Genomic DNA, 26,112 nt, shown 5'->3' on the forward strand with positions numbered 1-26,112 from the left:
CCCAGGGAGAAATAGAAGGAGAAACCTGCAAAGGAGACTGAGAAGGAGCAGCCAGGGGGACAGAAAGGAATTCATAGAAAGTGATGGCCTAGGAGTCAGAGGAAGAAGAGACTTTCATGAAGGGTAGGAAATATGATAAAAAGTTTTATCTTTTAGGATTTATCACCTCAGGGATAGGAAAACTTAGTATAAATGTTTCAGAGAAGTAGTGAGGTGAGAAACCAATTGAGATGAGCTAAAGGGAATGGGAGGCGAAGAAAACTGGACAGCAGACACCTTTGTTAGGAATTTACCTTCAATGAAAGGGAGGAGAAAAGACAAAGGAGAGAGTGAGAATGGAAGGATGTTGGATTTTGATATTTTGTTTTCATGGCATGCCTGTGGCTGAAGGAAGCATGTCAGTACAAAGAAGGAAGTTAAAAAATATAAGTGAGACAGCTAGATAAGTGTTGCAGGTATTCAGGGAAAGTATGTGTGTCGGGTAGGAGTGGAAGGGCGGGGGAAGAAATGTTATCCAGATTGTGGCAGGATTTGCCATTGACTGCATGGAGAACTCTTCTCATGTCAGCTTAGGAAGAAGTGAATGTGGGTGATTTTGCAGGAAGTGGACAAAAATACCAAGATATCCTTGCCTGATGGCCTCTTTGTTCTTCCTTGAGTTCCCAAGAAAGGACATTTTTTTTTTCTTTTTTTTAGAATGAGGGAGGAAGTGGTACTGGAAGCTAGAGGAGAATGGAATGGAGAAGGTTGAAATATTGATATTCTGACAAATGGAGAGAGCGTTGACATGGATAGGGTGGATGGAAAGAAAAACAAATTGGAAGAAAGAAAGTAAAGAAATTGAAATCCTGAAAAGGTTTTGAATGGCTTTGAGAGCCCATCTAAACCTCCTTTGAAAAAGTCAAATTCTGTGGCCTTGAGCAAGCCTCTTAAAGCCTCTGTCACCTGACAGCACATCCCTGGGGTAGAAACTAAGCTTGGTGACATAGGATTAAGCCCTTGTCACCTTGCCTAACCCTGTATCTCTGTCCTCAACTCTTCCCTTTGTGCATGGCATGTTTTGGGGTGCAAAAGCCCCAAACCTGTACTCTTAAAATATTTATTCTCTACCAGTCACTAAGTATTTACTGAGTCCTTTTGATGGATGCTTTGGGTTGGGGTACAGTATGTAAAAGATACATCTTCAAGGTTCCTATTCATATGCAGGATGGTTGTCGATAAATTGTATTTAATGATTGTGATGATCTAACATACAGGAAAATTAATAGGGCCTATGCAGAAGAGGAGTTTTGGTTATTAACATTATGATGTAGTTCAAGAAATAGAGCCCATAGAAACATTGACTTTTGGGGGAGGCAGATATCTGCCATTTGGGGAACTTTTTGAAATTGTATTCAATTTTTATCATGAGCAGAGAAGCACAACTTTACTAGGACAAAGTATTCCTGTAATTTTGCACTAAGTTCTTCTGATTTTAAGGAATTGAACTCTGGCTGGCTCAGGAAAGCCAGGTCGGGGTGGCGGTAGGGGTCACTGTGGGGATGCCTGGGGCATTAAGGGGAGGAGCCTTAGGGAGTGCAGAAGTGGAACCTCGCTGACCTGTCCCTTCTCCGTGTGTCTGCTTCTTTGTCACGTTGTCCATTTCTCCCTCTGGTATCAGTGCCTAATTACATGTGTAGACCCATGTCACAATTCTAGGAGAAAGAATCTGATTTGCTTGGCTTCTAACCACAGTCTAATTTGGGCAGAGGTTTTCTCTCCAAGCTGTATAAAGATGATAATGATAATAATAGTAATAACAACAACAATGTTTATTGAACATTTGCCCAGCACTGTGCTGTATTATATGTGTTACCTAATAATTCTTTCAACAACCCCATTTGGTATAGGTATTGTTATCACAGATGAGGCACCTGCAGTTTGGGTATGTTTGTGAACTTACTCAGAGCCATATAGTTGTATGTTCAGGGTTCCTGTTCAGGTCTGCCTGCCTTTGGAGCCCATGATATTAACATCCTGCCCCATCAATATTTTGGCTGCACTTGTGCCAGACTTCCACCCATGGCCGGATGAGCCTTGTCACTTGCTTTAGTACTGGTGGGCCAATACTGATGGGGTCTGGGGTTGTTTTGTTAGTGTAATCATACGTATTATCTACAAAAACTGTTTTTTCTAAGTTGTTTTATTATGTGTTTGTTACTAATTTATTTGTACTGGTGAAAACCATGGGGACAGTATCTAAAAGCTGTGAGCACTTTGTTAACCTATGCATCTGGAGAAGAATGCTGTGATTCTGTTTCAGCAAAGGAGCTACAGGGTCACCTCTGTGGACCATCTGTGTTTTGTGGAATTCTAACTTGAAAATCACTCTCCAGTAAATGAGTCTATTGGCATTCAAGCCTTGCTTTTCTGTTAGATACTGTTAATGCAGTGTGTGCATTTTGAGAAACATCGCATTGTCAATTAATTGGTTTCTAGGAGCTGATTTGTATTTTGGTATTTTGTCTTAGCTTGGGCTGCCATAACAGAGCACCATATGCTGGGTGGTTTAAAGAATGGAAGTTTATTTCTCATGGTTCTAGAGCTGGGGAATCTGTCATCAAGGTGCTTCGGTTTCTGGTGAGGGCTGTCATTTTGGCTTGCAGATGGCCACCCTTTCACTGTCTGTGCACATGGCCTTTCTTTGGTGTATGCGTGTTGGGTGAGGGGGGAGATAGACAGAAAGGAAGAGGCAGAGAAAAGTGAAGGGGAGGGAGGGAGGATGAGATTGAACATGTATGTGGGAGAAAGGTAAAGAGCTCTCTGATGTCTCTTGTAAGAACATTAACCCTGTCATGAGGGCCCAATCTCATGATCAGACCATAATTTCTCCCAAAGGCGCCATCTCCAGATACCATGCATTGGAGGTTAATGCAGTTTCAAAATATGAATCTGGGGTGGGGGGTGGGAGGGAGAAAGAGGGGAAGAACGCAGTTCATTGTATAGCAAATATTAATGCACATTTAAAACTTCATTTACACAGTACAAGAAGTTGCTTACTGAGGAAGGACAGAAAATAGGAACCTTTGAGAGATTTGTATCTGGTTCCATGGCTGGAGCAACTGCACAGACTTTTATTTATCCTATGGAGGTAAGTACTGTTGTGAAGTCTTTTGTATTAATGGTGTTTGTATTTTTATCTATTGCTGCATAATAGGTTATCCCAAAATTAACAGTTTAAAACATATTTATCATTTAAACTGTTTCTGTGGGGTCACAGTTTCTGTGGGGTCAGGAGTCTGGCCTCTGGTTCAGGATTTCTCACAACCTGCAGTCAGGGTGTCAGCCAGGGCTGCAGTCCCTGCAGGTATCAATGGGGGATGGACTTCCTCTTAAGTTTATTCATGTGTGTATTGCCAGGGCTCCATAGCTATTGGTTGAAGATATCAGTTCCTTATTGCATGGGCCTCTCCATAGGATGCTGTGTATCCTTATAACATGGTAGCTGTATTTTTTTCCAAATCAGTTATCAAAGAGAACACCCAAGATGGAAATTGCACTCTTTGGTCATATCTGCTCTACTTTGTAGGTTGCACAGACTGCCCCTGGTAGACTGTGGAAGGGGATACATATGGTATAAATACCAGGAGGCTGGGAGAGTTGGGGTTTATCTTGAAGGCTGGTTGCAATAGTGTTAATAAGAATTAGAACACCCAATTCTCTCTAAAGAGTTTCTGTACCATAAATTTTATAATGGAACCTTAGAATTAGATTAGGTGATGGTAATCCTAACTGGACATCCTTCCAATAGAGCATAGATTAGCAAACCATGGATCTGTGAACTATTTTGTACAGCCTTTTTTTTGGTTTTTGCATTTTTACCTTTCAAAGGTGGTTTAAAACCACCTTTACAAAACCTTTACAAAACCAAAGAATTTGCCTCAGAGACCTGGTATTTTAGTCCTGCAGAAACTAAAATATTCACTTTATAGAAAAAGTTCACCAACTCCTCCTTTAGGGTAAAAATAATATTACAGATGTGGATATCTATTGATATGACAAAGGGTTTTTTAATAACTGAAAAGACCTAAGAAATACCGTTAATTTTCATCTTTATGGTATGTATGTTAATATAGCTTTCCTTTCAAGCATCTTAATATTATTGTTCATATTACTCCACACATCCCTCAAAAGATATCCTAATTAATATCTAAGCTTCCTCTTACATCCTCCACCTCAGTTAATAGCATCACCTTCCCTCTATCCTGCTGGCCACATCCTGAGTTCCATGCTAGAAACTCTTGAGTCATCCTTCCCCCTTCCTCCATATCTAATTTGTCACAGTTTTGTTAAGATATCAATAGATTATCTCTGTTTCCTCTGCCACTCCCTAATTCAGATTCTTTTTAAACTAAAGCGTCTTCTTGTCTCTGGTCTTAGACCCTCAAGAGAGATACTGTGTAAGAGTTTCTTACACATCAACAAATTGGACAGTCATTTGAGTGACAATATATGCTAGGTATTTGTTCTCTGTAAAATTACTTCTTTCAAATTCTATGATGATAGCATTAGTGTGAATAATAGTATTTGTTATATTCTTTCATAACCAGGTTCTGAAAACCAGGCTGGCTGTAGGCAAAACTGGACAATACTCTGGAATGTTTGATTGTGCCAAGAAGATATTGAAATATGAAGGCATGGGAGCTTTTTACAAAGGTTATGTTCCCAATTTATTAGGCATCATACCTTATGCAGGTATAGATCTTGCTGTATATGAGGTGAGTTTGTAGCAATCTTTTGAATCCAACAATATAGTTAAGTAGTTCTCATTGTTAGAATTTGACTTTATATGGAGAAGTACATGTCTGCCAGGAAACAGTTTGTAAATGAAAGTAAATTCAAGGGTGTATTCTTTGATCTTTCTGAGACCCCATATGCCTGTGATCTTTTGTATTAGATTTCCCTGTTAATTATTTCTATTAATGAAGATAATAGACTCACATTCAGATATAGTTGTTTAATTCTCTAATACCATATACAAAAATAAAATAAAAATAGATTAAAGTGCTAAGGCTGGATACCATAAAACTCCTAGAGGAAAACATAGGCAGAACAAGTCTTCAACATAAATCACAGAAGTATCTTTTTGGACCTATCTCCTAGAGTAAGGGAAATAAAAACAAAAATAAATAAATGGAACCTAATTAAACTTAAAAAGCTTTTGCTCAACAAAGGAAGCCATAAACAACATGAAAAGACTACATGTAGACTAGGATAGAATATTTGCAAACAGTGCTACCAGTGAGGGGTTAATTTCCAAAATTCACAAACAGCTTAATATCAAGAAACAACCCAGTTTAAAAAATCAGCAAAAGGCCTCCACAAACATATCTCCCAAGAAGACATATAGGTGGTCAACAGGCACATGAAAATATGCTCAATATCACGAATTATTAGGGAAGTGCAGATCAAAGCTACAGTGAAGTATAACCTCACAGCAGTCAGTTGGCCATCATTAAAAAGTCTAAAAGTAATAAATGCTGGACACAGTGTGGAAAAAAGGGAATCCTTGTACACTGTTGGTAGGAATGTTAGTTGGTACAACCATTATGGAAAAACAGTATGAAAGTTCCTTAAAAAATAAAAATAGAGCTACCATATGCTTCTGCAGTTCCATTCCTGGGTGTGTATCCAGAGAAAACTTTAATTTGAAAAGATACATGCACCTCAGTGTTCATATCAGCACTATTTAGCCAAGACATGGAAGCTACCTAAGGTCCAGTAACAGAGGAATGGATAAAGAATATGTATTTATACACAGTGGAAACTCAGCCATAAAAAAATGAAATAATGTCATTTGCAGCAAGATGGATGGACCTTGTTTTGTTTAGTTGCCAAGTAGTGTCTGACTGTTTGCCACCCAGTGGACTTTAGCCTGCCAGGCTCCTCTACCCATGGGATTTCCCAGGCAAGAATACTGGAATGGGTTGCCACTTCCTTCTCCAGGGGATCTTCCCAATCCAGGGATCAAACCCATGTCTCCTGCATTGGCAGGGGGATTATTTACCACTGAGCTACTGTATAACACAGGAAACTATATTTGATGTCTTATAATAACCTATAATGGAAAATAATCTGAAAAAAAAAAAAGACTGTATAACTGAATCACTTTGCTGTATACCTGAAGCTAATGCAACATTGTAAATTAGTTATACTTTAAAAAAATTATTACAGATGTAGTTGTTCAGCTTGGAAGATGATACTAGGGATTTTGAAGAGAGAGATAATAAGCAAAAATGGCATATTTTCTTTGGTTTGTAAAAATTTCATATTGATAAAGCCAAGAGACTGATGTGTGAGTAGCACAGGTTTATTCTTTGTACTTGCCAGCCTGAAGAAACCTAGCAGGAAATAATCAAACACAAATCATTTATTTGGGATCAAAGAATTGCAATTCAGTGCATCCAGATTTGGGTAGCAATATCAACATTGTCTGCTAGGGAGTAAAAGGGGTTTTTAATGGCAAAGAAGGGAGGTTTGCATTACAAAGAATTTTAGAGGGAGCTGAAGGCAGAATTTAGTTGGCGAAACATGATTGATGGCTAAGGCTATCACTGGAGGGAGATAAGAATTCGTTACTGTGACAAGTTGTCAGTGTTCTTGCAGAGTCCTTGGACTGTCTGTGGTGTGGCCCAGTTCTTAAGTTCATGGTTCCACCTGGTGAGACGTACATAAGGTCTAACTCTTGAATGGCCTTTTGGCTTCATTTTAAAACCCCTTGACATAAATGACTCCATTTTATTTCACATATCACCCTTTTGATCAAGATCATTCTCTAAAAGCATTTCCAAACAACTTAGAGGTTTGCTTTGTCCCATATCACTGGGATGGACCTGTGCCATAAAATCATGTTCCTTGTTGGGGAGAATTTTTAATCTCCAATGCTTACTTCAAAGAGTCAGTGTCAAAGAGTTAGACCACATTTGAGCAACAGGGAGATATTCAGGAGATGACTCTTGGGCAGATTTGGTGACTCATAAGGAAGTTGTAAGTCACTGCTGCTGCTGCTGCTGCTGCTAAGTCGCTTCAGTTGTGTCCGACTCTGTGCGACCCCAGAGACGGCAGCCCACCAGGCTCCTCCGTCCCTGGGATTCTCCAGGCAAGAATACTGGAGTGGGTTGCCATTTCCTTCTCCAATGCATGAAAGTGAAAAGTGAAAGTGAAGTCGCATAGTCCTGTCTGACTCCTAGCGACCCCATGGACTGCAGCCTATCAGGCTCCTCCATCCATGGGATTTTCCAGGCAAGAGTACTGGAGTGGGGTGCCATGCTAAGGGTTAATAACTGACCAGTTAGGATCAGACAGTAATGAGTAGTTTTGCCACTATGTAAAGGGAGAAGAGTTGCAAGGTTGAGCTTGTTGTAGCAGGGTTATGTCACAAGTTAGTAATGATATTTCATATGGGGTAAGACAGCTTGCAGAAAGGTATTGAGAGTGATGAGAATTGAGCAAGCCTCCTGTTGCATGGGGGAACATAGATGATAAGTGGAGAGACAGTAACCATTTCCTCAGTTATGTTGTAAAGGCTGCTGCTTCTGAAATAGCTGTTATGCATGGAGGCAGACCTCTGGCCACAGGTCCGATTGTTGAGTGTCATAGCCAAGAGATTGGTGTTGACCTCTGTGCCTTTGAATGAGCAATCCGAATGCATTTCTCTGCTCTTGTACATGAGGTAGAAAGGGGGAAGCTGATAATTAGAATGGCCTAAAGCAGGAGACAACAAAGTCCACTTCTCAGGTTCTGGAGCCATAAAGATGTTTTCTTCCTACTCTAGAGGGTCTTGTCTTTGAGCTTTGAGCAATGAATAAAGAGGCTGGGCAACTAAAAGTGTTTGGTTAGCTCAAGATGTTTTATTTATTTATTTTAGGCTGGTGGACTTTTTTTTTAATTAATTATTTTTATTGGAGGCTAGTTACTTTACAATATTGTGGTGCATTTTGCCATACATTGACATGAATCAGCCATGGGTGTACATGTGTTCCCCATCCTGAACCCCCCTCCTATCTCCCTCCCCATCCCATCCCTCAGGGTCATCCCAGTGCACCAGCCCTGAGCACCCTGTTTCATGCATCAAACCTGGACTGGCAGTATGTTTCACATATGATAATATACATGTTTCAATGCTATTCTTTCAAATCATCCCACCCTCACCTTCTCCCACAGAGTCCAAAAGATTGTTCTTTACATCTGTGTCTCTTTTGCTGTCTCACATATAGGGTCATTGTTACCATCTTTCTAAATTCCATATATATGTGTTAGTATACTGTATTGGTGTTTTTCTTTCTGACTTCACTCTGTATAATAGTTTCCAGTTTCACCCACCTCATCAGAACTGATTCAAATGCATCCTTTTTAATGTCTGAGTAGTAAGTTATGACCAACTTAAATAGCATATTAAAAAGCAGAGACATTACTTTGCCAACAAAGGTCCATCTAGTCAAGGCTATGGTTTTTCCTGTGGTCATGTATGCATGTGAGAGTTGGACTGTGAAGAAGGCTAAGCGCCAAAGAATTGATGCTTTTGAACTGTGGTATTGGAGAAGACTCTTACGAATCCCTTGGACTGTAAGGAGATCCAACCAGTGCATTCTGAAGGAGATCAGCCCTGGGATTTCTTTGGAAGGAATGATGCTAAAGCTGAAACTCCAGTACTTTGGCCACCTCGTGCAAAGAGTTGACTCATTGGCCAAGTTCCTTGGCCCATTTTTTGATTGGTCCTTTATTTTTCTGGAATTGAGATGCAGGAGTTGCTTGTATATTTTTTAGATTAATTCTTTGTCAGTTGCTTTGTTTGCTATTATTTTCTCCCATTCTGAAGGCTGTCTTTTCACCTTGCTTATAGTTTCCTTCGTTGTGAAAAAACTTTTAAGTTTAATTAGGTCCCATTTGTTTATTTTTGCTTTTATTTCCATTACTCTTGGAGGTGGGTCATAGAGGATCCTGCTTTGATTTATATCAGAGAGTGTTTTGCCTATGTTTTCCTCTAAGAGTGTTATAGTTTCTGGTCTTACATTTAGATCTTTAATCCATTTTGAGTTTATTTTTGTGTATGGTGTTAGAAAGTGTTCTAGTTTCATTCTTTTACAAGTGGTTGACCAGTTTTTCTAGCACCACTTGTTAAAGAGATTGTCTTTTCTCCATTGTATATTCTTGCCTCCTTTGTCAAAGGTAAGGTGTTCACAGGTATGTGGATTTATCTCTTGGCTTTCTATTTTGTTCCATTGATCTATATTTCTGTCTTTGTGCCAGTACCATACTGTCTTGATGACTGTGGCTTTGTAGTAGAGCCTGAAGTCAGGCAGGTTGATTCCTCCAGTTCCATTCTTCTTTCTCAAGATTGCTTTGGCTATTCAAGGTTTTTTGTATTTCCATACAAATTGTGAAATTATTTGTTCTAGTTCTGTGAAAAATACCATTGGTAGCTTGATAGGGATTGCATTGAATCTATAGATTGCTTTGGGTAGTATACTCATTTTCACTATATTGATTCTTCCAATCCATGAACATGGTATATTTCTCCATCTATTTGTGTCATCTTTGGTTTCTTTCATCAGTGTTTTATAGTTTTCTATATATAGATCTTTTGTTTTTTTAGGTAGATTTATTCCTGAGTGTTTTATTCTTTTTGTTGCAATGGTGAATGGAACTGTTTCCTTAATTTCTCTTTCTCTTTTCTCATTGTTAGTGTATAGGAATACAAGGGATTTCTGTGTTTTAATTTTATATTTTGCAACTTTACTATATTCATTGATAGGGTTTTCTATGTAGAGGATCATGTCATCTGCAAACAGTGAGAGTTTTGCTTCTTTTCCAATCTGGATTCCTTTTGTTTCTTTTTCTTCTCTGACTGCTGTGGGTAAAACTTCCAAAACTATGTTGAATAGTAGTGGTGAGAGTGGGCATCCTTGTCTTGTTCCTGATTTTAGGGGAAATGCTTTCAATTTTTTACCATTGAGGATAATGTTTCCTGTGGGTTTATCATATATGGCTTTTATTATGTTGAGGTATGTTCCTTCTATGCCTGCTTTCTGGAGGGTTTTTTTTTTTTATCATAAATGGATGTTGAATTTTGTCAAATGCTTTCTCTGCATCTATTGAGATAATCATATGGTTTTTATCTTTCAGTTTGTTAATGTGGTGTATTATGTTGATTGATTTGCTGATATTGGAGAATCCTTGCATCCCTGGGATAAAGCCCACTTGGTCATGATGTATGATCTTTTTAATATGTTGTTGGATTCTGTTTGCTAGAATTTTGTTAAGGATTTTTGCGTCTGTGTTCACCAGTGATATTGGCCTGTGGTTTTCTTTTTTTGTGGCATCTTTGTTAGGTTTTGGTATTAGGGTGATGGTGGCCTCATAGAATGAGTTTGGAAGTTTACCTTCCTCTGCAATTTTCTGGAAGTGTTTGTGTAGGATAGGTGTTAGCTCTTCTCTAAATTTTTGGTAGAATTCAGCTATGAAGCTGTCTGGACCTGGGCTTTTGTTTGCTGGAAGAGTTCTGATTACAGTTTCAATTTCCGTGCTTGTGATGAGTCTGTTAAGATTTTCTTCTTCTTCGTGGTTCAGTTTTGGAAAGTTATACTTTTCTAAGAATTTGTCCATTTCTTCCAAGTTGTCCATTTTATTGACATATAGTTGCTGATAGTAGTCTCTTATGATCCTTTGTATTTCTGTATTGTCTGTTGTGATTTCTGCATTTTCATTTCTAAGTTTGTTGATTTGATTCTTCTCCCTTGTTTCTTGATGAGTCTGGCTAATGGTTTGTCTCTTTTATTTATCTTCTCAAAGAACCAGCTTTTAACTTGGTTGATTTTTGCTATGGTCTCCTTTGTTTGTTTTTCATTTATTTCTGCCCTAATTTTTAAGATTTCTTTCCTTCTGCTAACCCTGGGGTTCTTCATTTCTTCCTTTTATAGTTGCTTTAGTGTAGAATTAGGCTATTTATTTGATTTTTCTATTGTTTCTTGAGGTAAGCTTGTATTGCTATGAACCTTCCCCTTAGCACTGCTTTTACTGAATCCTATAGGTTTTGGGTTGTTGTGTTTGCATTTTCATTCGTTTCTATACATATTTTGATTTCTTCTGTGATTTGTTGGTTATTCAGAAGCGTGTTGTTTAGCCTCCATATGTTTGTATTTTTAATAGTTTTTTTCTTGTAGTTGACATCTAATCTTACAGTATTGTGATCAGAAAAGATGCTTGGAATGATTTCAGTTTTTTTGCATTTACCAAGGCTAGATTTATGGCCCAGGATGTGATCTACCCTGGAGAAGGTTCTGTGTGCACTTGAGAAAAAGGTGAAATTCATTGTTTTGGGGTGAAATGTCCTATAGATATCAATTAGGTCTAACTGGTCCTTGTATCATTTAAAGTTTGTGTTTCCTTGTTAATTTTCTGTTTAGTTGATCTATCCATAGGTGTGAGTGTGGTATTAAAGTCTCCCACTATTATTGTGTTATTGTTAATTTCCCCTTTCATTCTTGTTAGCATTTGCCTTACATATTGCAGTGCTCTTACATTGGGTGCGTATATATTTATAATTGTTATATCTTCTTCTTGGATTGATCCTTCTTTGTCTCCTGTCACAGCCTTTATTTCAAAGTCTATTTTATCTTATATGAGTATTGCTAATCCTGCTTTCTTTTGGTCTCCATTTTCATGAAATATGTTTTTCCAGCCCTTCACTTTCAGTCTGTATGTGTCCCTTTTTTTGAGGTGGGTCTCTTGTCAACAGCATGTATAGGAGTCTTGTTTTTGTATCTATTCAGCCAGTCTTTTTCTTTTGGTTGGGGCATTGATAAGTATGATCCTGTGGCCATTTACTTTATTGTTTTGGGTTTGATTTTATACACCTTTTCTGTGTTTCCTGTCTAGAGAAGATCCTTTAGCATTTGTTGAAGAGCTGTTTTAGTTGTGCTGAATTCTCTCAGCTTTTACTTGTCTGTAAAGCTTTTGATTTCTCCTTCATATTTGAATGAGATCTTTGCTGGGTACAGTAATCTGGGCTGTGGGTTTTTCTCTTTCATCACCTTAAGTATTTTGTCCTGCCAATTCCTTCTGGCCTGAAGAGTTTCTATTGAAAGATCAGCTGTTGTCCTTATGGGAATCCCCTTGTGTGTTATTTATTGTTTTTCCCTTGCTGCTTTTAATATTTGTTCTTTGTGTTTGATCTTTGTTAATTTGATTAATATGTGTCTTGGGGTGTTTCACCTTGGGTTTATCCTGTTTGGGACTGTCTGGATTTCTTGGACTTGGGTGGCTATTTCCTTCCCCATTATAGGGAAGTTTTTAACTATTATCTCCTCAAGTATTTTCTCATGGCCTTTCTTTTTGTCTTCTTCTGGGACTCCTATGATTCAAATGTTGGGGCGTTTAACATTGTCCCAGAGGTCTCTGAGGTTGTCCTCATTTCTTTTAATTCTTTTTTCCTCTCTGCTTCATTTATTTCCACCATTCTATCTTCCACCTCACTTATCCTATCTTCTACCTCCATTATTCTACTGTTGGTTCTCTCCAGAGTGTTTTTGATCTCATTTATTGCATTATTCATTATTGATTGACTCTTTTTTTATTTCTTCTAGGTCCTTGTTAAATATTTCTTGCGTCTTCTCAGTCCTTGTCTCCAGACTATTTATCTGTAAATCCATTTTGTTTTCAAGATTTTGGATCATTTTTGCTATCATTATTCTGAATTCTTTTACATTTAGACTCCCTATCTCCTCCTTTTTTGTTTGATTTGGTGGGCATTTATCTGTTCCTTTACCTGCTGAATATTTCTCTGCCTTTTCATCTTGTTTAGATCACTGTGTTTGGGGTGGCCTTTCTGAATGCTGGAAGTTTGTGGTTCCTCTTTATTGTGGAGGTTCCTCCTTGTGGGTGGGGTTGGACGAGTGGCTTGTCAAGGTTTCCTGGTTAGGGAAGCTTGTGTCGGTGTTCTGGTGGGTGGAGCTGGATCTCTTTTCTCTGGAATGCAATGAAGTGTCCAGTAGTGAGTTTTGAGGTGTCTATGGGTTTGGTGTGACTTTTGGCCCCCTGTATTTTAATGCTTAGGGTTATGTTCCTGCGTTATTGCAGAATTAGCTTGGTATGTCTTGCTCTGAAACTTGTTGGTTCTTGGGTGGAGCTTGGTTTCAGTGTAGGTATGGAAGCTTTTGGATGAGCTCTTGTCAATTAATGTTCCCTGGAGTCAGGAGTTTTCTGGTGTTCTAAAGCTTTGGATTTAAGCCTCCAACCTCTGGTTTTCAATATTGTTCTTAAAGTAGCCTCAAGACTTCTCTATCCATAATACGCTGATGATAAAACATCTAGGTTAATTGAGAAAAGATTCTCCACAGTGGGGGACACCCAGAGAGGTTCACAGAGTTACATGGAGAAGAGAAGAGGAAGGAGGGAGATAGAGGTGACCTGAAGGAAAAGAGGGGGAATCAAAAGAGGAGAGAGCAATCTAGCCAGTAATCAATTCCCTATATGCTCTCCACAGTCTGGAACATTCAGAAAGGTTCACAGAGTTACACAGAGAAGAGAAGAGGGAGAAAGGAGATAGAGGTGACCAGGAGGAGAAGAGGGGGAATCAAAAGGAGAGAGACAGATCTAGCCCATAATCAGTTTTCTAAGTGTTCTCCACAGCCCAGAGTACCCAAAGAGATTCAGAGAGTTGGGTAGAGAAGAGAAGGGGGAGGGAGGAGATAGAGAAGACCTAGGGGAGAAAACAGAGAGTCAAAAGGGGGAGAGGGCAATCAAGCCAGTAATCACACTCCTAAGTAAAAATGGGTACTGAAGATTGGATTCTTAAAGGTACAAAATTGATAACCAATACCAAAAAGCAACGATTAAAAATCTAGAGTAGAGGTTAGACTCTCAAAAATTTAATATTAAAAAGCAAAGCAAAATCACAAAAATTATTTTAAAAATATGAAATTTGTTTTAAAAATAGGGTTTTTTTATTTTTGCAAGGTAATAGTAGGTTATAAAAGTGAAAATTAAAGGAGTAATAATGATCTTAAAAATTAAAAAAGTTTTAGATGATAATAATAAAATATATCTAGGAATTTCTCTGAAACTGTTGAGGGCAGTGTGGGGTCAGTTCAGTTTCAGATGGTTCCTTTTTCCAGGTTATACTTCTTCTCCAGGTCTATAGGCCCTTTCCAATGTATTTGGTGCTAACTACAGGGTTTTAATCTGTTGCACCTGTCACTTCCCTCTTCTTTGCTTATTTTGGCTTCCTCTGTTTGCAAGTCTCTACAGTGTCTAATTTCCACCCTGACACAAGGTGGTGAAGGTGGTCACTTATTTAGGCTCACTTGTTCAGTTGTGCTGTCGGTGGGGAGGAATACTGCAAACAAATATCAGTGGCATGTGTGGGGAGTGCTCTCCGTGTCTCGGCCACACTGGGTTGGCCCCTGCTCTTGGTGTGTGTGCTTTCCCAGTCAACACTGCTCAGGCTCCAGGTTGCTCTGCAGGGGAACTGTCTAAAGCGGGCCCTGGGTTGTGTGCACTTCCCAGGTCTAAGCTGCTCAAATTCAGGTTCTTGGGTACTCCACAAAGGCACAGACTTGGTTGGGCCTGAGTTTTGTGCCCTTCCCAGGTGCAACCAACTCAGGCAACCAGGTGCTTGGCGAGCACACTCTCCCTAGGTCGGGGGTGCATCTTATCACCTCCCCGGTCCCAGCTGCTTGGTTTCCTGGGTGTGCAGTGGAAGCATCATCTCAGGTGTGCTGTGTGTCTCCTCTGGGGAGCTGATCTCTGGCTGCGGCCCTCCTGGCAGATGTCAACCATCCAGGATCCCAGGAAGACTTGGTTAGCAACTGGGAGCCTACTCGCAGTTTGGTAGAGGATGCTGTCCCTGGGGCCGAGATTGCCCCTCGCCTTCTGGCTCTGGGTGTCCCCGCCTGCCTCTCTGCCTCCAGCGCAGGATAGGCTGGTCCGCATCTGGCTAGCTCTCTTCTGGTATTAGCTCAGTCCTTTGTTCTGTGAGCCGGCCCGGCAGTGCCTTAGGTTAGAGCTTTTCATGGGAAAGTTCTCTCTCTCTCTCTTTTCTCTCTCTTTCTTGCTATCTCACAGTTTGGGTTGCTATCTCACATTAGCTCCCTCAGATTATCCTCAGGGCATTCAGGCCTGGTCCTTACCCTAAGCAATGCAGCCCGTGCCTTCCTGTTCAGCCCCCACTTGCTGCTGGTGGATGCAAGCGTCTGAGCTACTTCTCTGCTGGGAGTTGTGGTTAGGCACATAATCTGTGGCTTTTTTTTTTTTCTTCCCATTTATGTTGCCCTCTGAGATTCCAAAATTCCCCACAGACCTGCCAGTGAGAGGGTTTCCTGGTGTTTGGAAACTTCTCTTCCTTTATAACTCCCACCCCGGGTCAGGTCTCTGTCCCTAACTCTTTTGTCTCTCTTTTTATCTTTTATGGACTTCCCTGGTGGCTCAGATGGTAAGTCGTCTGTCTATAATGCAGGAGACCTGGGTTCCATCCCTGGGTCAGGAAGATTCCCTGGAGAAGGAAATGGCAACCCACTCCAGTACTCTTGCCTAGAAAATCCCATGGACGGAGGAGCCTGGTGTCCATGGGGTCTCAAAGAGTTGGACACGACTGAGCAACATCACTTTCACTTTATCTTTTATATTTTGTCCTACCTCCTTTTGAAGAGAATGGGCTGCCTTTCTGGATGCCTGGTGTCCTCCGCCAGCATTCAGAAGTTTTTTTGTGGAATTTGCTCAGTGTTCAAATGATCTTTCGATGAATTTGTGGAAGAGAAAGTGGTCTCCCTATCCTATTCCTCCGCTATCTTAGGACCGCCCCCTCCAGATGTTTTAAAGTTGTCTTTTGGTCTGTGGCTGTGGGAAATTTAAGACACTTTGAATCCTAATAGGTTCTAAAAGGAGTCCTTTATCTGAGATCAGGTATCTTAGGTATTTGACCTGTGTTTGAACAAGTTGTAATTTCTCTTTGGAGACCTTCGTGACATTCAGTTGCTAACAGCTTGAGGAGATGATGCTGGCTTGCTCACTTGCTTCCTTGGAAGAGAAGAAAAGAAGGTCATCAACATATCGCAAAGGGTGGGCACTTATGGGAAAATGACAGATGCTAAATCTGCTTTTAGTATCTGTAAAAAGTAGGGCTTTCAGTCTAGACTTCTGACATGTCCAGGTGTATTGTCCTTCCCACATGAAAGCACATAACATTTGACTTTCACAATCCACAGAGATGCTGAAAAAGGTGCTACAGAGATCAATTATGGTGAAAAACTACTCTCTGTAGGAATTGCCATTAAAAGAGCATGAAGGTCAAGGGCAACTGGATAGCAATTAATGACAGTGTTACGAGTAGCTCCCAAATCTTGGGCAAATCTCCATTCTTCTTTGTGGGATTTCTTAATAGGGAGAATGGGTATAGTACAGAGACTAGTGCAGGGAACTATGAGGTCTTGTGTCTTATATTCCTGTATGATTGGTTGAATTCTTGCTAAGGCCTCAGGACTTAAAGGACATTGTTTGATGTTAGGAACAGGCTTACCATGGTCTATTTGAATTTGAATTGGGGGACTCAGATAAATCTGCCCAATGTGGGTCATGGATTTTGCCAAGTCACTCAGGGACTTCTTTGAGTTTCAAGTTTCTGTTACCTTCCGAGCTTGTCTTAAGGGCAAAAACTGCTGACAAGGTTGAGGAACTTGGAATGCCATCCATTGTTGAGGGGTTGAATTAATTTCAAGGATAATTTCCCCTTTTGAGAAAAAGGGATACAAATATCTCTTCAAGTCCCTGATTTCAGTTCATTTGGGTGTATACCTACCAGTAGAATTGCTGGGTCATATAGTAATTCCATGTTAAGCTTTTTGTCAGTTCAGTCACTCAGTCGTGTCTGACTCTCTGGGACCCCGTGAACTGCAGCACACCAGGCTTCCCTGTCCATCAGCAACTCCTGGAGCTTGCTCAAACTCATTTCCATGGAGTCGGTGATGCCATCCAACAGTCTCATCCTTTGTTATCCCCTTCTCCTGCCTTCAATCTTTCCCAGAATAAGGGTCTTTTCCAGTGAGTCAGTTCCTCACATCAGGTGGCCAAAGTATTGGAGTTTCAGCTTCAGCATCAGTCCTTCCAATGAATATTTGGGACTGATTTCTTAAAATTGACTGGTTGGATCTCCTTGCACTCCAAGGGACTCTTAAGAGTTCAAAATAACACAGTTCAAAAACACCAATTCTTACATGCTCAGCTTTCTTAGTGGTCCAACTCTCACATCCATACATGACTACTGGAAAAACCATAGCTTTGACTAGATGGACCTTTGTCAGCAAAATAATGTCTCTCCTTTTCAATATGCTGTCTAGGTTGGTCAAAGCTTTCCTTCCAAGGAGCAAGCATTTTTTAATTTCATGGCTGCAGTCACCATCTTCAGTGATTTTGGAGCCCAAGAAAATGAAGTCTGCCACTGTTTCCATTGTTTCCCCATCTATTTGCCATGAAATGATGGGACCGGATACCATGATCTTAGTTTTTAGAATGTGGAGTTTTAAGCCAGTTTTTTCACTCTCCTCTTTCACCCTCATCAAGAGGCTCTTTAGTTCCTCTTCGCTTTCAGCCATAAGGGTGGTGTCATCTGCATATCTGAGGTTATTGCTGTTTCTCCCAGCAGTCTTGATTACAGCTTGTGCTTCATCCAACCCAGCAGTTCACACGATGCACTCTGCATATAAGTTAAATGAGCAGGTTGACAATATACAGGCTTGGTGTACTCCTTTCCCAATTTGGAACCAGTCTGTTGTTCCATGTCCAGTTCTAACTGTTGCTTCTTGACCTGCATATAGATTTCTCAGGAGGCAGTTAAGGTAGTCTGATATTCCCATCTCTTGAAGAATTTTCCACAGTGTGTTGTGATTCACACAGTTAAAGGCATTACCATAGTCAATGAAGCAGAAATAGATGTTTTTCTGGAATTATCTTGCTTTTTTGATGATCCAATGGATGTTGGCAATTTGATCTCTGGTTCCTCTGCCTTTTCTAAATCTAGCTTGTACTTGGGACGTTCTTGGTTTGTGTACTGTTGAAGCCTAGCTTGGAGAATTTTGAGCATTATTTTGCTAGCATGTGAGATGAGTGCAATTGTGCAGTAGTTTGAACATTCTTTGGCATTGCCTTTCTTTGGTATTGGAATGAAAACTGACCTTTTCCAGTCCTGTGGCCACTGCACCCTTTTCCATTCCCACTAACAGTGTACTTTTCTACATACTCACTAATATTTGTTAGTTTCTGTTTTTTTGATAATATCTATCCCAACAGTTGTGAAACAATATCTCATTGTGCTTTTGACCTGCATTTCTCTGATGATGAGTGATGTTGAGGATCTTTTAATATGTTTGTTGTCCATCTATTTATTTTTTTGGAGAAATGTCTATTCAAGTCTTTTGCCCAGTTTTTAATTAGGTTTTTAAAATTGTTGTTTAGTTGTAGAAGTTCTTTATATATTTTGGATATTAACTACTTATCAGATATATGGTTTGCAAATATATTCTCCCATTCCATAGGTTGCCTTGCTTTTCTCTCTCGTTTCCTTTGATGTGCAGAAGTTTTTAAGTTGATGAAATCCATTTGTCTATTTTTGCTTTTGCTGCCTGTGCTTTTAGTATCATATCCAAGAAATTGTTGCCAAATCCAATGGCCTAAAGATTTTATTACCCTGAGTTTTCTCCTAGGAATTGTATACTGTTAGCTCTTATGTTTAGACCTTTAATTTATTTTGAGTTAGTTTTTTGTGTATGTTGTAAGATAAGGGTCCAACTTTATTTTTCTTCTTATAGATATCCAGTTTTCCCATTTGAGAAGAGACTGTCTTTTGCCCAATGTGGAGAAGTTATTTCTGGGCTCTCTATTTTGTTCAATTGATCTATGTATCTGTCTTTATGCCAGCATGGCACTATTTTGATTACTGTTGCTTTGTAGTATATATTGAAATCAGGAAGTGTGAGGCCTCCAACTTTGTTCTTTTTCAAGGTTATTTTGGCTAGCTGCGGTCCCTTGAGATTCCATTTGAGTTTTAGAATTTTTATTTTTTATTTCTTCAAACAGTATGATTGAAATTTGAATAGTGACTGCATTGAATATGTAGATTGCTTTGGGTAGTGTGCTAGTTTGTTTGGACTGCCATAACAAAATACTAGATACCAAGAATTCTGAGGTGGTCCAGTGGTTGGGACTCTGCGTTCTTACTGCCTAGGGCCCCAGGTTCAATCCCTGATTGGGGAACTAAGATCTTGAAAGCTGTACGGGATGGCAAAAAAAAAAAACAAACAAACCCAAAAACCAAGAAACAAAACAAACAAACAAAAAAACCCAGAGACTCGGTGGGTTAAACAACAGAAATTACTTTTTCACAGTTCTGGAGGCTAGAAATCCAAGATCAAGGTTCTGGCTTATTTGGTTTGTGGGGAGGCTGTCTTACTGGCTTGCAGACTGCTGTCTTCCTGCTATGTTCCCAGAGGGAGAGAAAGTGAGTGAGTGAATTCTCTGGTGTTTTTTTTCTTATAAAGATACTAGTCCTATTGAATCAGGACCCTGTTATGATCCTGATGTTGCCAGAGAATCTTCATAAGGTGATAAAATTTTGAGGGTACAGAGCTAATGAAGGAGAGACAGACAGGAAGAAATAAAAATAAATAAGTAAAAAATTTTAAAAATATAGTGTGACCTGAGAGATAGGGAATGATAATGGCCCTAAGCATGAGAAGAAAATGGATTATGGAATAAACAGAGAAGACTTGCAAGATCATATATGTTTTATAGAACTTTAATTGTTTCAAGAGTATGTTTTCTTCTCTTTTTTCCTCCTGTTCTAGTCTTCACAGTGTAAACAATTGATTAGTTTCTAGTCAATCACTTCTTTTATTTCTGCAGTTCAGACATGATTATCTTTAGCCTTCATAACTCTATTTATTGTCATATATTGCAGTACTAAGTGAATATTAAATAAACACTTAAACGTTATTTTTGCTTCCAAATATATAAAGCTATTTGTGTTATATAATTGTGAGGTCCAAGTATGCATTAAATTTTCTATTAAAATACTTAAAGTAGTGTATGATTTCTCCCATATATTAGCATATATTTTAATACTTAAGATATTTTTATTTAAAAAGTAAATTAGCATATATATTTTATATAGTTTCTCTCAATTATGGCCTGCTCATGGAAATACAGGGACTCAGGATAATAGGGAAAAAGTGTGGCCTGGGGATCAGTACACTTGAATCTACACCCTTGTTTAAAAAAAACTCCATTGAGTCTCATTTCTAAAATCAGAAGAATAGCTCCACCTTTTGTAGAGCTTTTGTAGAAGAACTGAATGAAATAACATATGTGTAAAGTAAAAAAATCAGATGCACTTCATAGTATTATGTTATTTTCATTGATACAGTAGAAAATGTTGTTTAGATCCTACATTGGTGTGCGATTGATCCTCACATTTACTCAGAAGGAAGGGAGAACCCAGTGCAAGTTGTTGGTGTTTTGAATCCCTGGTGGCTTCCCTGCTTCTCTACAGAGCTGTTGCCTCTGCAGTGGCTGCTGCTCCTGGGAACGGGTTGCCCAGCGTTGCAGAAGTGTAGCCTGTTGATCCTATCAGGATGAGAGCTGCCGTGGGAATGTCCCTGTTGAGTACAAGCAGTTATAAGTAGCTGTTTATCATTTTTCTTTTCTGTTTCTCTGGCAGCTCCTAAAGTCTCATTGGCTAGATAATTTTGCCAAAGACTCTGTGAACCCTGGAGTCATGGTGTTGCTGGGTTGTGGTGCCTTATCTAGTACCTGTGGTCAGCTGGCCAGCTACCCCTTGGCTTTGGTGAGAACACGCATGCAGGCTCAAGGTGAGTTTTCAATGAAAGCAGGACACTGCTTTAAAAGCATGGCATCAATAACATGCTTCTGGAACTCTCAAGTTCCACTGAGACAGCAGAGTGTGGTTTTAAGATAATATTTCTTAACCACTTTTTTATGTTATTGCCTCCCTAAGGAAGCTTTTTAGAAATTCTTTTCTAAATCAGTTCTTCTTCATGAAATCTTAATAGCACAGATACACTATGCATATACTGAATGTGTATCTGTGGCTTCTGCACAAATGAGTAAGATTTTCTTGCTTATGTTGGGAATGCATGTTTTAAGAGTACAGTTGGCTGTCCCCATTCATGGGCTCTGCATCTGAGGATTCAACCTACCGTGGATTGAAAATACTCAGGGAAAAAACTCCCAAACTCCAGAAAGTTCCAAAAAGTAAAATGAGAATGTGCCACGCAGTCCACTATTTACAAATCATCTGCCTTGGAAGTGTTGGTTAATTAATGATTGACTGCTTGGCTGGGGGAGGTGTGGCTGGTACTTGGAAGAGAGGTTGAGGATAGAGGTACAGATGTTCAGGGTGTACTGTTTAAAGAAATGATAGTGGATGAGATAGGCCAGGGATAAAACAGAAAAGAGAGGCACAGAATGCATGCTATTTAATATAGCAATGCAATGCATTCATGTGTGTGTGCTCGGTCGTGTCTGATTCTTTGTGACACCATGGACTGTAGCCCTCCAGACTCCTCTGTCCATGGGATTCTCTAGGTAAGAATACTGGAGTGGGTTGCCATTTCCTTCTCTGGGGGGGGAATCTTCCCAACCCAGGATCAAACCTGCATCTCTTGCATCTCCTGGATTAGCAGGCAGATTCTAGTCAGCAAATTGTGAACAAAGAGAACAATTAGTGAGATGACAGGAGATCCAGGAGGCATGGTGTAATCAAAGTCAAGGAGAGAGTGTCACAGTGGGGAGGAGTCACAGTTCAAAAGTTTTAGGTCCCATAGTAATAAAAACTCTAGCCACCATTTACTGAGACTTTGACAAATGCCAGCTGATTTACATAGTTGTTACTGATTCTTACAACACTGTACAGTTTTCATTCCATTTACAGAGAAGAAAGACCATCAGCTGTCAGCTCTCCCACTTGCTGGCTGAGTGTGTTGAGACAAGTTTCTCTATCTTTCTAAGATTCCTTACTTACTAAATGGATATAACTCTTACCTTGGAGGATTGGTATATCAAGTCATTAACCCAACATCTAACACAAAGTGATACTACCATTGTTATTCTTACCAGAGCACTCACTCTTAGGTGCTACCCAGGGAGAATTATATAAAGGGGCACTTTTTGAGGACCCTTGGAATAAATTTTATCTGTTTATTGTATTCTAGAGTATCATTCTGAATCATAATTGTATAGTCATAATAAAATGTGTGAATATTAAATTAGCCTGATTTCTTTTCTTTTTTTTTGAATTTTCTAGCCATGATAGAAAAAAGCCCACAGCTGAACATGGTTGGGCTCTTTCGACGAATACTTTCTAAAGAAGGACTACCAGGACTTTACAGAGGCATCACCCCAAACTTTATGAAGGTGCTCCCTGCTGTAGGCATCAGTTATGTGGTTTATGAAAATATGAAACAAACTCTAGGTGTGACTCAGAAATGACATGTTGAATTTTTTGCTTTGGCATGATTACTGAAACTTTCAGCCGTCTCCAGAGTGATGTTTTCTCCTAGAATTGAAACAAATCTATGGCAAAAAGAAGCTTTATTTTTTTTTTCCCACAAAAAAGAAGAGCATATCAATGATAATTTCAGACATTTGGACTCAATTTTACATATTCAGAAATGTCTAAAAAGATCATAGTTTTGATAAGCTCATACAATTTTGAGAAAGCCACAAAATTATAGTTTATCTTTTCTTATTAGTTCTTTCTACAATCTCTGCCCAGAATCCTAAATCTGAAGAAATGTACTTGCTTGAACTAAATTTGCTTTGTGTGCTAGAATTATAAATCTTTCCTCTTTATTTTGGTTGGTTCAAGTTTATGTCCGTTCCTTTACACTTAAATATCATTTTCTTAAAAACAAAATGATCAGAAAACTTGGAAACTTAAATTGTTCATATATTTTGAATTTCTTAAAATCTCCTTGTAGGATCATTAATGGAGAATCATTACATGAAAACATACCTTACAGCAGCCAAATACATATAGAGTTTATATTCTTTCTTCAAGCAGAATAAGAATAAACGTTAAATGGCAGAATTTCAAGGCATGTGAATACCCTAGTCCACTCATATAATTTTTGTGTAAGGAGGAGTGATAAAATCATATTTATTTCAGTGACCACTTCTCCATTTTGCTTGTACTATTGTTTGGTTTTCAGGACAACACACTGATTATTAGCGTATCACTGGTAAATTGTCCACACAAGGCAACTTATTTGAGAGATTCTGTTCATTATCATTGTTTTGAAAAGCATCAGGAAGCAAAACCCCTTTACTTATATCCGTCTCTAAAGAGCATCTCTCTTCTCTTTGTCCTTTGTCTCCTACTTGAATCAAACTCCTGTTTTCACCAGGGAGGCTTCTGGAGGCCATTCCCGGTTATCTGAAATTTCTCAATTACGTGAAGTAGGTTGATCATGGGTGAATGGCATTCTCATTACCCCCTGACCATTTATTTGACCCTGCAATTCTCAACTTGGGCAGTGCAAACCTAGCAGAATAGTATGTATTAAAAATAGTCTAGATTAATTCTGCATATTTGGTGCCTATAATGAAATGGAAGGCCCAGTTTACAAACAAGTACATTCATATTTTGTCTTGCCCCCAGTTTTAGGAACATGTTTTGATTTAGAAAACTTAAAATGGAGCGAGAGCATGATTTTATTTTACTGAAGCCATTTTTTTATAATCAACTGTCTTTTCTGATTTGTGTGATTAGGACTTAGACAACTATTTAGTAGTTGAAATCATTCTTACCACTTTTCAGTGTAATTCTTAAACTCAAGTTTGATTTCTAGTAATTTCTGTCATAAATTGCCAACGTTTTAATGAAAATCTGGTGGCATCATAGGCATTTACTTTATTTGAACCTACCTCTCATGTTTTCTAAACCAAAAAGAAATGTTGAACTTGTGTTTGTGAAACGTATCCTAACATATAGTTTTCATTATATTTGTTATGCCTGATAAATATCTCAATGTTTTTATAATACATACAATAAGTGTGAAAGTCTGTCTTCAGGGTGTTTGTACTTTTGAGTAATGCATAAATGACAATATTAAGGTACTAGATTAGCTCTTTTTTCATTCATAAAATTATGGGATGAGTAAAATTTCAGGCTACTGAAAAAATTCATTGTTCATTATGAATTTAAATTGTTTTCTATTTAACATTTGTAAGGTATGAATGTGATTTATCTGTGTATCTTGTATCTTTTGAAAAAATCTTGTATTTTTTGAAAAGAGCCCAGAGTCAAGAATAGTTTATTTCTGGCATTACTGCATATTTGCTTTACATTTATAATTAAAAATACATATATGTTTGTTTTTGAAATGTCTTGTTTCCTCATTTAAAAAAAATAGTGTAACTGAGGCAAAAAAAAAAGGCTGTTATACAGTTTATATCACTGGCAGCAGTTTGAATAATGTTTATAGTATTATTGGGTAAGACTCATAATAGTCTTTCGAAATATTTTGGCCTTTTCTGAACAGCCGCAACAATTGTTAAATCTGTCATACATTTTGGTATAAGATGACGTTTTTCGTGATGTCCAAATTCCACATTTACCAATAAGGGTGATACCCTTGGGGGTCACAGGCTTCCCTGGTGGCTCAGATGGTAAAAGAATCTGCCTGCAGTGCAGGAGACCTGAGTTTGATCGCTAGGTTGGAAAGCTCCCTAGAGAAGGGAATGGCTACCCACTCCAGTATTCTTGCCTGGAGACTTCCATGGACAGAGGGGCCTGGTGGGCTGCAGTCCATGGGGTCACAAAGAATCTGGTATGACTAAACAACTAATACTTACCTACCTGGGGGTCACAGTGCCAAGGAGAATCTGAAGTCACAGTCTTCTTGGTACATTTGGTGGAGTATCAGTTTGTCTTGAAGTTGTGGGAAACAAAACTAAGTATGTTTGTGTGTGTGTTAGTCGCTCGGTTGTGTCCAACTCTTTGCAACCCCATGGAGTGTAGCCAACCAGGCTCCTCTGTCCATGGAGTTCTCCAGGCAAGAATACTGGAATGGGTAGCCATCCCCTTCTCCAGGGGATCTTCCCGACCCAGGGATCAAACCCAGGTCTCCTGAATTGCAGGCAGCTTCTTTACTGTCTGAACCACCAGGGAAGCCCCCAAGTAAGTTTACTGGTAAGTAATTAAGTAATTATATAATTCAGATTTATAAATTTGGTTTAAAAAGATAAAACATAAGACTGCAAAGAAATTCTGTGTTCCAACTTGAATGCTCTCCAACCTCCCGGAAAAACTCCTTAGCCCTCTTTGACTCTCAGGGCCCTTTCTTAGAAAAATGCCACCAGTTTGTTTCTTACCTGTCTGTCTTGTATCCCTATCCAGAGGGTAAGTTTCACAGGAACAGACATTGTATTTTGACTGTTTTGTCCTTTGAGCTTTACATCAGGTCCCTTGTGTAAAATCGTGGCGTGGTTTCCCTATCCCCAAATAAGAATATTCCTGGTTCTTTTGCTCTCATGGAATTTCTCTGTTTTGCAAAGAACACCAAGGAATAATTAGGTGTCCAGGGGAGCGACCGACAACCCCCCTTCACCTCCTTTGCCACATGCCCCACTTGGGAGACGCACAGAGCAGGCTGAACTTGTTTAGACCATTCTCTGGGACAGTATGCCCTGCACAGAGCCGTCTGCCCTCCTGCTTCCCTGCAGGACGGAGCTGTGCCGAGGTCCAAGCTGCCTAGATCTGAACCTGCTGCTGCCCTCTGACCATAATTGAAGACACCTATTCACAACTTTCTGTGTATGTGTTTTTTTTTTTTTTTTGGCTTGTTTTGTTTGTCTGCTAATTTGCCCATTCTCTGGTTGTCACTGGGCTCCACAGCCCTATATTCAGATGCCCGGCCATAGCCACTGGAGCACTTTGCTGTGAAAGCAGAAGTGCTCCAGGCCTGGGCCACTTGGCATTTATTCCATCAACATTCACTTGCTCTTTGATGCTTTCGGGGAGTGTTTGTTAACTGCCTACTGTATGCCAGACACTTTTTGGGACTT

General features: G+C 39.3%; 1 protein-coding gene across 1 annotated transcript in view; it reads left to right on the top strand.

Annotated features, from left to right (window-relative positions):
- Positions 1-24,429, top strand: part of LOC109555996 (mitochondrial adenyl nucleotide antiporter SLC25A24) — a 57,793-nt gene extending 33,364 nt beyond the window's left edge. The window contains exons 7-10 of the mRNA XM_019956956.2: positions 3,023-3,130; positions 4,590-4,757; positions 20,744-20,894; positions 22,349-24,429. Of these exons, the coding sequence (XP_019812515.1) occupies positions 3,023-3,130; positions 4,590-4,757; positions 20,744-20,894; positions 22,349-22,533 (612 nt within the window). The 3' untranslated portion in view covers positions 22,534-24,429. The remainder of the gene's footprint in view (positions 1-3,022; positions 3,131-4,589; positions 4,758-20,743; positions 20,895-22,348) is intronic.
- Positions 24,430-26,112: the final 1,683 nt, after the last annotated feature.

The sequence above is a fragment of the Bos indicus genome, chromosome 3, assembly GCF_029378745.1.
Source record: "Bos indicus isolate NIAB-ARS_2022 breed Sahiwal x Tharparkar chromosome 3, NIAB-ARS_B.indTharparkar_mat_pri_1.0, whole genome shotgun sequence".
Classification (NCBI taxonomy): Eukaryota; Metazoa; Chordata; class Mammalia; order Artiodactyla; family Bovidae; genus Bos; species Bos indicus.